The sequence below is a fragment of the Cervus canadensis genome, chromosome 6 (genome assembly GCF_019320065.1).
Source record: "Cervus canadensis isolate Bull #8, Minnesota chromosome 6, ASM1932006v1, whole genome shotgun sequence".
Classification (NCBI taxonomy): domain Eukaryota; kingdom Metazoa; phylum Chordata; class Mammalia; order Artiodactyla; family Cervidae; genus Cervus; species Cervus canadensis.
In genome coordinates this window covers 19,696,223-19,710,502 of record NC_057391.1, presented here as the reverse complement: position 1 = coordinate 19,710,502, position 14,280 = coordinate 19,696,223, and the positions used below count along the sequence as shown (strand labels likewise).

Here is a 14,280-nt window from a genome sequence, read left to right as displayed (position 1 = left end):
ACAAAAAGACTAACACCAAAAAAAAAAAAAAGAGCAAAAGCATATCACAGAATAAAGGACTATCTGTTAAATTAAATAATCTTAGCTTTATGAAACATGGTATTTTCATTTTTTTTGCCTTGAACTAGTGAAAACTTAGCCTTGGATCTGCACAACTTCTCAGGCTGGCATTTGGAGGCCACAGGGTTAAACCAATTCAGATGCTGACACTGGGTCTGTCGGGGCCTTTCTTCAGTGTATCATAAGTGATCCAGATTTATTAATTCTCCCAGAAACCCGGGAGGGAGATCATTTCAGCCCACTTGGCAGAAGTGGAGGCTGAAGTCTAGGGCACAGAATTTATAGCTGGAGAGGACCTTATCTATCATCTATCCCAGCACCCTCAGCTTACAGACGGAGAGCCTGGCCTGTGGCAGCAATAATTACTCTATGGTGGCAATAATTACTATGTGTTTAGTAGTTCAAAGTTTATAAAAATGCTTTTACATTCAACAAATATTTATTGAACTAGGATGGAGGCTAAGACCTGGGGACACAGTGATTATAGAGAACTTGAGTGCTCCTGAGTGCTCTGAATTTCCACCACTGGTTAGGGGACCCTCTAGCTTCCTTGCTACCACTTAGGCCTAGAGAAGTCCTCTAGAGTGGAGGATATAAGAGATCCTGTCAGGTCAGGATCTTTAATTCTGCACACTGGTTACCCCTGGTGATCAGAGTCTGCCCTCCAGGCCTATGGGGATGGAGGAGAACTTGAGCCAGAGTGAAGGGCAGTGCGGGCTTAGCCCTGCTCCTCTCCATTAGGTGTCTCTCCTAGGCTCCTCCAGGCTCCCCTGAGACCCTCAGGAGGTGAGCCCCCTGGGGACCACGGGCCTCACCCCCATGAGCAATCTCAAAACATCTGCCCTTCTCTGGGCTATCACAAACGTGGACCCAGACTTTCTTGGAAAACAAAACGCACCTTGAAGTTCTAGGAAGCAAAAGCAAACAGTTAAAGTCCCCTCTGTCCCAAGAACTGACGTGGGCAAGCAGATGTGTGAGGAGGAGCGGGAGGACAAGGAAGTCTACGAGCTCCCCGAGGTGAGGAGGGCCCTATAGGGAACCGGGACCGACAGCACCGGCACCCCCGCCCCCCGCCCCCGGGCGAGCAGGGGATCTAGGGGCGCGGCGGCCACAAACGGCAGGGGGCGCTCTCGGCCACGGCCGGCTCCCCTGGCCAAGGGGCCGCGCGGAGCGGGACGAGCAGTCCTGCTCTAGGGCTTCCGGGGAGCGGGGTGCCGGGAGCCGGGAGCCAGGAGCGGGGAGCTGGGAGGGGAGCGGGCCGCCGAGTAGGCGGCGAGTCACCCTTCGCCCTGCCCCTCGCCCTGCCCCACTGTCACCTCCCCTGGGCGGTGCAGAACCCTGAACCGGCCGGGGCCATGCTGAAGGTGGGACTGCTACTGGGTGCCTGCGCACGGTCGTGGAAGTCGGTCCGGATGGCAAGCTCCGGGGTGGCGCGCCGGAACCCGCTGGCGAATAAGGTGGCCCTAGTAACGGCCTCCACTGACGGGTGAGTGCCCAAGCCCGCGTCTCGGGAGTCCCCCGTTGTGTGCAAACATGTACTACCCCCTGTCCTTGGCCTCCCGCGCCCTCTCTTCAGTCCTCCCGTGTGGCCAGAGTTGACCCTGGAAGAAAGGCACCACGTGGTTGGCCTGCAGCCCCCTTCGGATTCCGCTCCCCCCACCGTTGGAGTTGCCAGCTCTCTTGTCCCTGCTGCGTCTGCCGCCTTGCTGCTTCCCCTCACCCCACCCCGTCTATCCTGTCTCCTGGGGTTCTGGGCCGCCCCAATCAACTGGCTCCACCTAGAGTCTGGGAAGACCGGAGGCCAGAAGTCCAAGACAGTCCAGATTCCAAACACCCTATAGACTGCCTACACCGACTGTGGAAATGTTCCAGACACCCCGCTGTGGCATCCCCAGGAGTCTCACAGAACTTTGCCCCTTCCCTAGAGGGGACGCAAGTCATGTGTCCAGATTCTTGTTTAGTTCAGTAAACTAAACTCCCGTGCCCAGCCTGTTTCTTACCAACCCCTGTTTCTCATTCCCACAGACCCCTGCTACATGCCAGCTCTTCACAAAACTAGAATATATATAATTGGGGAAGCCTAATGGCTAACAAGTGCAAAATGTGTAACCCTGGGGGCTTCCCTGGAGGTCCCTGGCTAAGACCATGCTCTCAATGCAGGAGGCCCAGGTTCAATCCCTGGTCAGGGAACTAGATCCCACATGGACCCACGAAGACCCATATAGCCAGATAGATTATTTTTTTTTTAATGTGTAACTCTTTCTCCTATGAACATAAAAAATTTATGTTTGTGACCAGACACCCCCAATTTTATATGTACCCCAAAACATAACTCAGTTCAGTTCTGATGCTGAGAAAGATTGAAGGCGGGAGGAGAAGGGGAAGACAGAGGATGAGGTGGTTGGATGGCATCACTGACTCAATGGACATGAGTTTGAGTAAACTCCGGGAGTTGGTGATGGACAGGAAGGCCTGGTGTGCTGCAGTCCATGGGGTCACAAAGAGACATGACCAAGCAACTGAACTGAACTGACTGAATCAGAAACCCCCAGTTTCATATATACCCCAAAACATAACTAACAATAGAATATTGAGATGATGTAGACTACTGTACTAAGGAAAGTATTTAGGGATAGAGGCTTTTCTGAGAGAGACTCTCCAATCATGGAAATCACTGCTGCTTGCTATACCCCTAACTCATTTCTCTCTCCCCTCAGTCCCTATAGGGTATGGAGCCTGTGACCCATGGTGGATAACACCTGTGGAAGGTGTTATCACTTCCTGGGAAACTAGACTGAGGGCCAAAACCATAATAAAAATAGTAAACCATTGCCAAAAAGATGCTAAGCATGTCCCTCTGTATGGTAATGGCTGTGCCATTAATCCTAACACGTGGAGGTCCTACAGAAAGAGCTGGAATTCAAAGCCCAGGCAGCCTGACATAAGAGCCCATGCTCTCACCCTCTTCCTGTACCAGGCTTAAAAGTCCTTATCTCTCTCTGCCCACAGGATCGGTTTTGCCATCGCCCGGCGTCTGGCCCAGGACGGGGCCCATGTGGTGGTCAGCAGCCGGAAGCAGCAGAATGTGGACCGGGCAGTGGCAACGCTGCAAGGGGAGGGGCTGAGCGTGACGGGCACCGTGTGCCATGTAGGGAAGGCTGAGGACCGGGAGCGGCTGGTGGCCACGGTAAGCAGCAAGGATACGGGTCCAGAACCATGAGATAGCAGATGGGAGGCAGCCTGAGCTGGCTTTCCTGGACAACATGGGTGTAATCCAAACCAGCACTGTTAACTAAAATAAAATAGTGCATTCTGCATACCCACACCAGTCCACCAGCACATTTTTATGTGTGCCTTTCTGTTCTGTCTCCGAGAATCAGCCCATCTCAGTCAGAGAACCAAAAAACACTCTACTGTTTCTACCCTGCATTGTGCCTTGGGGTGCCCCAAAAACTCCAGCTGGTCCTGGCTCTCCAGTAGCTTCCAGTCTAATTGGGCAGATGAGAAGGGTAAATAGGCATTCCCACTATAAGCTAAGAAACAATCAATCCCCTGTTTTTTCAGTTTATAAAGTTGAGTGCCCAGGAACCTACAGGAGGCAGCCCATTATTTTTCAACCACCTACTGTGTGCCATTCACTTTGTCTCAAGCCTTTCACAGGTTACCTCCAAACAACAACCCAAGCAAGGGCAGGACTATGCTCCCTGTTTAAAGAATGGTTCAGAAAGCTGGAACAACACCCCAGGTCCCACAACTAGTAAGGGAAGAGGTGTGAGCCAACCCAGACTTACCAGCTACCTGTGTGTTTATGTTAGTCAGTCATGTCCAACTTTTATGATCCCATGGACTGTAGCCCACCAGACTCCTCCATCTGTGGAATTCTCCAGGTAAGAATACTGGAGTGCCTAGCCATTCTCTTCTCCAGGGGATTTTCCTGACCCAGAGATCTAACCCAGGTCTCCTGCATTACAGGTAGATTCTTTACCATCTCAGCCACCAGGGAAGCCAAGCTACCTCCAGACTACCAAGCATTTTCCTACCAGGTCAGGCCTTAGATGCCCTCTTAGACTTTAGTCTCAAAGGAAGTGGCTAAGCCAGTGTCGAGAGTTGGTGGCACCAGTCTTGCAGGTGAACATCTTACAAAGGAGGCCACTCTTTCCTAGGCTCAGGGCACACCCTTCATTTCTTGGAGTGGCAGGAAAAATCTATCCAAGGATGGGAAGCCAAAGATACTGTGCTAACAGAATGAAAAGCAATGGAAATAATTTGGGTAATCTTAGACAAGGAGGGCATGAAACAATTGTAGACAGTGGCATAGTAGACAGCATAGGTTATTCCATTTGTCAGGAGTCGCTTGGCAGATGCTCAAATGTGCATTGGAGAGAGTCAGTTGTGGGTCCAGGAAAGCCACCATGCCTGGCCACCTCTGCCATCTCTGCTGGACAGAGCCTGAGACCTTGATCCTCAGGGTGGGAGCCAGCTGGAATCCTGGGCCAACTAGTGGCCATGTGAAATGTACATGGCCACTTAATGTCAAAATCCTGCTGGGAATGTGACTTCTGGACCCTCACCAGGTCTCCTTTGCCCATCTTGCAGCTCTGACCCAGAAGTGGGGTTTGAGCTAGACTTTGAGGAGTGGGTGGGAGTAGGCAGATGGCATAGGGCCAGGATCCCAAATGATCCTGCAAAATGAGCAGATAGCCAAGGAAGGGAGGGGGGTGTGCTCTCTGTGAACCCACAGTGTGAGAGCACAGGCTCGGGAGCCCTGGTAGGAAATGGGTCAGGTGGGAAGGGGCATGGAGGGACATGGGCCTCCATGGCCTCCCAAAGGAGTTTAGACATTCTTGGAGGAAATAAGCCACGTGAGATTTTGAGCAAGGTGGAAATAATTACTAAAGAACAATAATCTGGCACTGGTAGGAAGGATATATTGGAGAAAAGAAGACTCTGGGCAAGGACATTGGTGAGGAAGCTGACACTGTCACTTGGGTCTACAGCTGTGGCAGTAAGACCAGAATAGATGTGCCTAAGAGATGTTTAGCGGGAACCAACCAAATTTTTTCCCCCTGGCTGGTGTCAAGAAATGGGACCAGGAAGGATGAATCAAAATTGACTCTCGAGTAGTTGAAAGACCAGTGTCGAGAGGAGAATGATAGGATACTTGTTGGCAGTTTGAGATGTGTCCTGCCTATGGCCAGCCACTAGCCTGTGATGGGGGAAGCTGCTGCCCTGAGCATGGTTATTCCCCAGTGGCCTCCTAAGCTGCACCTTGAAGCTTCTCAAAGGCAGCATGAGCTGAAACCAGATCAGCCACTTCTCCACTTGATTCTACTTAAAAAAAAAAAAAAAAAAAAATAGACCTGTCCGAACACAGAGCAAGCAACTCTTAACCACTTTAGGGTAGCAATCACACAATTTAGAGCAAGCCTTAGAAGACACCTGGGTGGTCATAGCAAATTTGCCATTAATCTTCCACAGTTCTCTGTCTCTGTTCAGTCAAAAGCCAGCCTGCTCTCCTCTCTGTGATGATAGGCCTAGAAGGAGAAGGGGACGGGATGCACAGACCAACCGGAAGAGCGCTCCAGGCGATTCTGCGACAGTCCGCTGGCTCCCCACCCCTAACACATCTGCACTCGGCCCAGCACGCATCACTTTCTGACGCATCCTGCGTTTTCCTTGAGACTTGCACAGAGCTGAGGCAGGTGACCTGGATGCCAAAATTTAGACAGTGCGGGAGAGTACTGATACAGGTTTTGCAAAGATTATGTGATCTTAACATGTGTTAAATTTACGTGTTGACAGCCCAGGCATCGCCCTCAGCAGTGTGGAAGCAACTGAGCTTAGCACCTAGTTAGCAAGAATAATTAGTTAAAAACAGGAGTTAGCAGATGGTACACATTGTTAATAACACCCCTCCGTGTGCCAAATCGGGAAGCACAAAGTTGACTGAGGGCCCATTTAGTGCCGCTTGCCCAAGGCATCAAAATTGCCAGATCTGGGCAAATGTGAAGTCTGTTTGCCCAGTGGCAGAATGCTGGCAGAAAGACTGTTTGGCTATTCGTTACTCCATTGCATGCCTTCACCACCTACTTACAGTTTATTAAGGAGGTTAGATGTTGGCTCTCTTGGTTTTCCCAGTTTAAATCTCAGTTTCTGCCTTGAATCTTCCATGCCTCCAGCCCCAAAAAATAAAAGCAGGAGGTGGGGGAGGGGAGAAAAAGGCATCATAACTGAGCATGGAACTGCTTTAAGCCCAGACCGGTGTCTCCTCCATCGTGGCCCTCCTGGATACTGGAGTGGGTTGCCATTTCCTTCTCCAGGGGATCTTCCCAACCCAGGGATCGAACCTGGGTCTCCTGCACTGCAGGCAGATTCTTCACCAACTGAGCTACAAGGGAAGCCCAGCCGGTTTCATAGTGACCCCCAACTCACTTTTGGAGGACTCTTATGAATTAGCTCAATTAGAGTCAATTCTGCCACCACTAACCCTTGTGCCCTGAGCATATCATCTCTCCAAAGACTCAATGAGCAGAACTCCTGCTCTTAGCCGGTCCTGATATGTCATTCCTGAGCTATATGACCTTGAGAAATTAACTTCCCTGAACTTCAGTTTTGTCACCTTTAGCATGAGGACATTGGGCGAGATGATCTCAAAGGCCCTCCCAGTGGCAACTTTCTGTGGGTCTACTTAAACTCATTTTTCCATTCAGGTACATGTGGACAGGCTGAGTTTGAGTAATGGTAACTCATTCAAGGGAAACTGGACAGTAAGCACTTGGAGAAATGGGGTTAGGATAAAAGAGGTAGGGTCTAGAAATGGATTTTGAGGTGAAAGCTGAGGCCATGAGAATAAAGGAGTTCCCAAAGGGAAAGTCAAAAGAGAAAGGATCAGTGACAGTCTTAGAAGAAGTGGGAGCAGGAAGAAGAGATTGCAAAAGAAATGAAACACTTTTTTCCGGTAAGCGGCCTGAGCTGACCCCTAAAAATGGTGCACTATTCACTCGACCCAGAAAACCCCACAAAATCATGCAAATCAAGAGGTTCAAATCTTCGTGTTCACTTTAAGAATACTCGTGAAAGTGCCCAGGCCATAAAGGGTATGCATATTCGAAAAGCCACCAAGTATCTGAAAGATGTCACTTTAAAGAAGCAATGTGTGCCATTCCGTCGTTACAATGGTGGAGTTGGTAGGTGTGCACAGGCCAAACAGTGGGGCTGGTCGCAGGGTCAGTGGCCCAAAAAGAGTGCTGAATTTTTACTACACATGTTCAAAAATGCAGAGAGTAATGCTGAGCTTAAGGGCTTAGATGTAGATTCTCTGGTCATTGAGCACATCCAAGTGAACAAAGCCCCCAAGATGCGGCGCAGGACTTACAGAGCTCACGGTCGGATCAACCCCTACATGAGCTCTCCCTGCCACATTGAAATGATCCTTACTGAAAAAGAACAGATTGTTCCTAAACCAGAGGAGGAGGTTGCACAGAAGAAAAAGATATCCCAGAAGAAACTGAAGAAACAAAAACTTATGGCCCGGGAATAAATGCCGCAGAAAATAAATGCAAATAAAAATTTAAAAAAAAAGAAATGAGACAACCTTAAATGTTTTAGCAGTAGAGCTTGGGGCTTCCCTAGTGACTCAGTGGTAGAGAATCCCTCTGCCATTGCAAGAGATGCAGGTTCGATCCCCTGGAGAAGGAAATGGCAACCCATTCCAGGATTCTTACCTGGGAAATCCCACGTACAGAGGAGCCTGGCAGGTTAGAGTCCTCAGGATTGTAAGAGTTGGACACTATTTAGTGACTGAACAACAACAGCAGAGCTTGGGGTGCTTTTGAAGAGAAAATGTTTTAAGGAAAAGAGTTCATTTTGACAACTGTCCCTAAGAAGGAACTCTTTACCAATATTGATAAATGCACCTCCTTTACTGTCCTGTATGAAAAGGCAAAAAGATAGGACACTAAACGATGAACTCCCCAGGTCAGTAGGTGTCCAATATGCTACTGGAGATCAGTGGAGAAATAACTCCAGAAAGAATGAAGGGATGGAGCCAAAGCAAAAACAACACCCAGTTGTGGATGTGACTGGTGATAGAATCAAGGTCCGATGCTGTAAACAGCAGTATTGCATAGGAACCTGGAGTTGGGAAAGATTGAAGGCAGGAGGAAAAGGGGACAACAGAGGATGAGATGGTTAGATGGCATCACCGACTCAATGGACATGAGTTTGGGTAAACTCTGGGAGCTGGTGATGGACAGAGAGGCCTGGCATGCTGAGGTTCATGGGGTCGCAAAGAGTCGGACACGACTGAGCGGCTGAACTGAACTGAACTGAACTTACTGTCCTGTAACCCTAATTCAGATCTTCCTCCTCTCTAGGCTGTGAAGCTTCATGGCGGCGTGGACATCCTGATCTCCAATGCTGCCGTCAACCCTTTCATTGGAAGCTTGATGGATGTCACCGAGGAGGTGTGGGACAAGGTAAGAAAGGATGAGAGCAGCAGGGGGTGGGCCTCAGAAGATGGCACACACCAGTCTGCTTTTAGAATGCACTTGTCAAGTGCAGTGTAAATGTGAGGAATCCTTGCAATTTGCCACACACCTGCAGTGCGCCTGGTAAGGGCACATGGAGGTGGGGGGCTTCCTTTGTCCCTGTCTTTCTCTTTCATTTCTGCTTCTCCACAATTTTGCTTTCATTGACTCCTTGCTAATTGTCTTCTGCTTCCCTCCCCCAGCTCTTTCCCCTCTACCATGGGGGGGTTATCCAAGCTCTTCTTCCTGGTTTATTTTCAGCAGGCATGGCAGCTAATATGCCAATAACTAGTACACTCAGACTTACACACCACCCTTCCCCCTCTCAGCTGCCAAAAACAAATGATTTTTCATTAGTTGGAAAACTTTAATAGCTGCTAGTTAAGTGAAATATCAATTCTAGTGAAATGAACTAAGTTGCCGCTTTATGACATTCAGCCTTTGAAAAAGACTTGCATTCTTTCATTTTTAACTCCAATGTCAAGAACATCTGAGATCCAGATGTCTGAATTCAAGGAACAGAATATTGGTTTTCATGTGAGGGTGTATAATTACATTATATTTATAATGTATATCACATACCTACATTCTTTAATTATAAAGCCTTAATTGAAAGATTTGTCTTTGTTTACTAAGGTTAATACTCCCACATGATTTGGAAATGTTAAATTTTTTATGATCTCCCATGGTTTTGCCTTTTACCCTGATGTCATCAATAATTTCTCAACACTGAAGTTTAAGGATACTAAAATATTCTAGTTTGTTTATCAGTGTTCCACAGACATAGAGACCAAAGTGCCGAAATGGTCTTCAGTGAGTCAGTTCCTGATTGATATTCTTTAAAGCAGAGAAACATCTTTCATGAGCAGTATGAATAGGAACCACATGAAAATCAGTTATAAACTGAGTAATTTTTCTTTCTAGTTGGCTTTTTTTTTTTAATATCATAATACATCAAATCTAAATGCAGTGGTTGATCCTTGATTGAGCCCTGGACTTTTAAAATAAGGACATTTGGGGGACAATTGGGGAAGATTTTTTATGGACAGTATATTAAGTAAAATCATGATTATCAATGTTAAATTTCTTGAGTGTGATAATGAATGGTGATGTGTAAGAGCATCCTTATTATTTGGAAATAATGCTAAAGCATTTAGGGATGCAGTATTATAATGTCTGCAACTTACCTTCCAAGGGTAAGGAAAAAGCTGCATAAGCACATAGTTAGGGCAAATGGCACAAAATTTGAACAACTGGTGAATGTAGTTAAAGGATATCCAGATATTCCTTGTCCTTCTATTTCAACTTATCTGTAAGAGTGAAATTTTTCAAAATAAGCAGTTGCATGGGGAGAATGGGAGGGGACTATCCCAGCAGTGCCTGGAACAATGTAAACAAGGTTCATGAATTTGTTTTATTTTTTTTTTATTTTTTTTTTTATTATTATTTTTTTATTAGTTGGAGGCTAATTACTTCACAACATTTCAGTGGGTTTTGTCATACATTGATATGAATCAGCCATAGATGAATTTGTTTTAAATTACAGATGTACAGTTTTGATTTTAGATTATGTCCCAGCTCCCCCAATAGTGCCTCCTCATGATTCCATTTGCCAATAAGTATCCAGCCAGACAGTCGATCCTGGAGGGCCAAGAGCATCTCCCTCCCTAACTCAGAAGCCAGAAAAGTGCTGGAACAACCCCAAGTGCCTGAGGTCAGGCCACATTTTCCCTGAGAATCATGGCTCACTCTGGGGCAGGTCCAGGAAGCCAGCCCAATTCCCAGGCTCTCGCTAGCTGGAAGACAGTCCAGCTCAAGTCCAAGACAGCCTTGAGAGTTCAGATCCGTTCTGGGTCAGATCAGACTTAGGAAACAAGATGAACCAGGCTCCATTCTTTTTCACCCAAACCCCAAAACGTGTCATTCTCTAGCTGTCATTCTCAAAGCTCCCTCTCTCTGGGCCATGGTGTCTTCACTTGTAAGCTCTGGGTAAATCATCTCTAGGACCTCTGCCAACCCTAACAAACAGATCCTAGGGACCCCACTCTAACTCTCCATCACCCTGCCTTCTGCAGCCTTCTGAAGACCCTCATGTTGTTACCCCTCTTCTTTCTATTGCAGATGCTGGACATTAACGTGAAGGCCACAGCCCTGCTGACAAAGGCAGTGGTGCCAGAAATGGCGAAACGAGGGTACAGGGAAGGAGGGGGGCCTGGGTGCGATAGGCCCCACGCAGGTCGAGGGCAGGGTGTCCGTGGCAGCAGGGCCATTCTGTTCTTTTTTCAGAGGCGGCTCAATAGTGATCGTGTCCTCCATCGCAGCCTACAGCCCATTTCCTGTAAGAACCCCCTTCTCTGCTACTTTTATCCTTTCCTCCATCCTGTACCTTCCGTTCCTCCAGTCACCCTAGGAAATGTGTGTCCCCTTTTGGAATCACACCACCTTCCAACGAAATAGAGGCCTTGCCTCCACAAATGAAAATAGGGGCAGTTTTGCCATAAGACAGTTTTCTAACTGGGACCCTCTTTAACAAGAGTTGCCCATTCTATATTATGTTTAGAACCAAGAATGAGCTGGAGTTGAAGAGACTAACCCATTCTCTCCTTTCCCCAGAGCCTGGGTCCTTACAACGTTTCTAAAACAGCTTTGCTAGGCCTCACTAAGAACCTGGCCATTGAACTGGCACAGTGGAATATTCGGGTGAACTGCCTGGCGCCTGGACTCATCAAGACTAGCTTCAGCCGTGTGGTGAGGAAGGGGAGTCTTGCATCCCACTGGGACTCTAAAGGGCATCTTCTCAATGGAGAAGCCCAGCTCCTGGGTCCTGAGCTCCCAAGCACTTCCATCCCCTGCCCTGGGTTTTTCCACACTCCCCCTCCACAGCAGCCATGTGTCCAGACCAGATCCCCACACTATCCTTTCCTAAGGTGCACAGTGAGACTGAGGAATTCAGATTCCACTCAGGCCATTTCCTATTTCCTTAAGTGGATGAGACCTGGAGCAACCCACCAAAATGCCTCCTTAGGACCTGAAGAGAACAGAGCAGAAGAGGCCAGTGGGTGGTGACTGGGAGCTGGGAAGGACTAGGAAATGAAGGGGGCACCTCTCCATCCTTCCTCTCAATAGATGGGAGGGCGGGCAGTTTGTCCTTTCACTGTCCCTCACAGGAAGAGATTTTCCTTTTTCCTGCAGTTGTGGGAGGATCAGGCAAGACTGGAGAGCATAAAAGCAGCCATGCAGATCAAAAGGTAAGGCTGTCACAGGGGAGGGTGAGGAGGGATAAAGATGGAAAGGTCTGGTCCCTCGAAGCCCATAGCTTGCCGTCTCTCCGTCCCACAGACAACACAGCCATCCATTCCTTACTTCAAACACACAGACTTCACAAGTTTGTGAACAGGGCGTCACTACAGTGGTGTGTGCAGGGAGTCTGCCTCCTTGCAAAAACCAAACACAGAGGCATCCAGGTTTAGCAGAGCAGAGCCCTGGGGGAGGCCCTGACTCCTCTCTACACCTGGGTCTTTGCCTCCACCTCTGGGTGTCCCTAAGATCAGGGACCAAAACCAAAATCAAAGCATGCTTTTTTAGTTTCCCTTGAATAAAAAGAGTCATGTTTCCAAAGTTCAGGTTGATGATCCTACAATTCAAATAAAAGTCTCCAAGCTTCCCTTGCCTAAGAAAACTAGCCTCTTCCCCCAAAAGGTCAGGCATCTTCAGCTGGCTCCCTGTCCTCTAAGTTCTCTGCCTCTTTCCAGTCTCTGGCTTCCGGGAGCTCTCTTGTCTTTAGCTCCTCCACCTTGTCCCCTCAAGGACATGTACCAGCAATGCCTCCTTGAGGAGGAAGATGCTCTCAAGTGCTCCCAAAGCCATTCTCATGTCAGGCATGAGCTGCAGGCCTAGTCCACAACTCATTGATCAGTCAGGGCATTGGCATCCTTGAGCCACAGTGAATGATCTGGCCCTGTGCTTTTCAGTCTTGGATGCACATTAGAATCAGCTGAGTAGTTGTGAAAACACAGATGCTCAAGCCTCACTCCCAGAGATTCTCTGTTAATTGGTCCAAGGCAGAACCTAGGCATCTTTAGTGGGGGAAGGGGAGGGAGGGAGAAGTTGAGCCTCTCAGATGACAACAGTGTGTAGCTAGGATGGAGAACCACTAATCCAGTCCTTCTAGGTTTGAAGTACCCACTCCACCCACCTCTAGAGCATTCTATGGCAGTTAAAGTGTTCCCTAACTATGCAATCACTGATACAAACACTGAGAATTAGCACAATCTCACAAAATGACTTTGAGACAAAAATAGATTCCTGAAAAAGTTGTCTGTGAATTGAAGCTGTACAAATGGAATCATTTTAAACAAATCATTTACTGTCTCACAGACTCTCTGATATTTGAATAGTATGCACACATGTGAAACAAATTCTTTGAAGAATGAAATAGCCAGTTTATCTACATAACTGGATTTTGGTGTCCTGAGTTCTCTAAAAAACAAAGTATCTCTATATTATATGAATATAATGTATAGTGGTTTTTGCAGAGTGCAGTATTAATGCTTCTATTGAATTATAATGGCTTATGAAAATGGTAGCCCTATTTTATGGACAATTCACTGGTCCTGAAAAATTTCCTGATACTTTAACAAATTCCATTCCCTGATTTTTACTCCCTTCCTTTTCCCCTGCTTCCCAGGATAGGCAAGCCAGAGGACTGTGCCGGCACTGTGTCTTTCCTATGCTCTGAGGACGCCAACTACATCACTGGGGAGACAGTGGTGGTGGCTGGAGGGGCCCCATCTCACCTCTAAGGACGTGGAGAGCATCCACCAGGGCAGAGATTAGGCTCCAACTCCAGAGTCCTGTTCCCGAATCCATCAACTGGCCTTTCCCACCTCTGCCTAGCATACTGCTAACCTTACACCGTAACACCCCCCTGCCACACACACACACATACACACACACAAATCAATTCTGCCCCGTAAAAAGCTCCAGCATTCTCTGCTATCAAGGTGTAGCCTTAGGAGGATTCCTGCTGTTACTGTAGCCTTGGACAAAGACGTCCCTTGCGAGAACAGGGCAGGCCTGCAGAGAGGGCTTAGCCTACTGTGGGAAAGACCAACTAGTATTTTTTTCTGGGCATCAGGAAAATTTGAGGGAGATGGGACAGAAGGAACTTGGAGTGGAAGGAACTGAGTTGGAAATTAACAACTCGCAAATGAGGTGCAAATAAAACGCAGATGATCACGATGCTTTGAGTCAATGTCCTCATTTTTCAGTGTAGGGTGCATAGGTGTGATAGCCGAGCAGAGCATAAGTCTGAGTGGACTGGATTCCCCTAGTATGTTCCCAGATGCTAAGTTTGGATCCTCCTAACCCTCCTCCTTGTCTCCAGGACCTGAGCGTAATGCTGGGGGTGGAGGTGTTTGCAGAGCTGCCAGCTGGGAGGAGGTGGCATGGGAATTCCCAGGTGCTACTCTCGGCTCACACCCGCGGGGATGGCGCCAAGAACATCGCAGGGATCACCGAGGCCGGGCAAGCGGGAAAGGAAGGTCGAACTTCCCCAGATGTGGCCAGGTCCTCTCCTAGCATCACCCTTGGCCGCAAGTTCCTTCCTTCGAGGGTCAGCGAGGACGAGCTAGACGCGTCCCGAGCAAGCAGTAAAAAGGGAGGAGCCTGGCAAGGATGACCCCGCGAGGGG

General features: G+C 48.2%; 2 protein-coding genes across 2 annotated transcripts; both read left to right on the top strand.

The window, feature by feature from the left end:
* The first annotated feature begins 1,213 nt into the window (after positions 1-1,213).
* On the top strand, positions 1,214-13,829 carry LOC122443181 (dehydrogenase/reductase SDR family member 4). The gene is made up of 8 exons (XM_043471122.1): positions 1,214-1,546; positions 3,070-3,247; positions 8,436-8,537; positions 10,710-10,780; positions 10,875-10,926; positions 11,202-11,336; positions 11,781-11,836; positions 13,276-13,829. Exons 1-8 carry the CDS (start codon positions 1,416-1,418, stop codon positions 13,388-13,390), a joined length of 840 nt encoding a protein of 279 aa, XP_043327057.1. The 5' UTR covers positions 1,214-1,415; the 3' UTR covers positions 13,391-13,829.
* Positions 5,972-7,600, top strand: LOC122443184 (60S ribosomal protein L17-like). Its single transcript, XM_043471123.1, has one exon. The coding sequence runs from the start codon at positions 7,046-7,048 to the stop codon at positions 7,598-7,600; it is 555 nt and encodes a 184-aa protein (XP_043327058.1). The 5' UTR covers positions 5,972-7,045.
* Positions 13,830-14,280: the final 451 nt, after the last annotated feature.

Coding starts and splice junctions, on each gene's coding strand:
- LOC122443181 (XM_043471122.1), top strand. CDS start 1,416: ATGCTGAAGGTGGGACTGCTACTGGGTGCCTGCGCACGGTCGTGGAAG. Junction 8,538..10,709: donor CCGAGGAGGTGTGGGACAAG/GTAAGAAAGGAT, acceptor TTTCTATTGCAG/ATGCTGGACATTAACGTGAA. Junction 11,837..13,275: donor GCAGCCATGCAGATCAAAAG/GTAAGGCTGTCA, acceptor CCTGCTTCCCAG/GATAGGCAAGCCAGAGGACT.
- LOC122443184 (XM_043471123.1), top strand. CDS start 7,046: ATGGTGCACTATTCACTCGACCCAGAAAACCCCACAAAATCATGCAAA.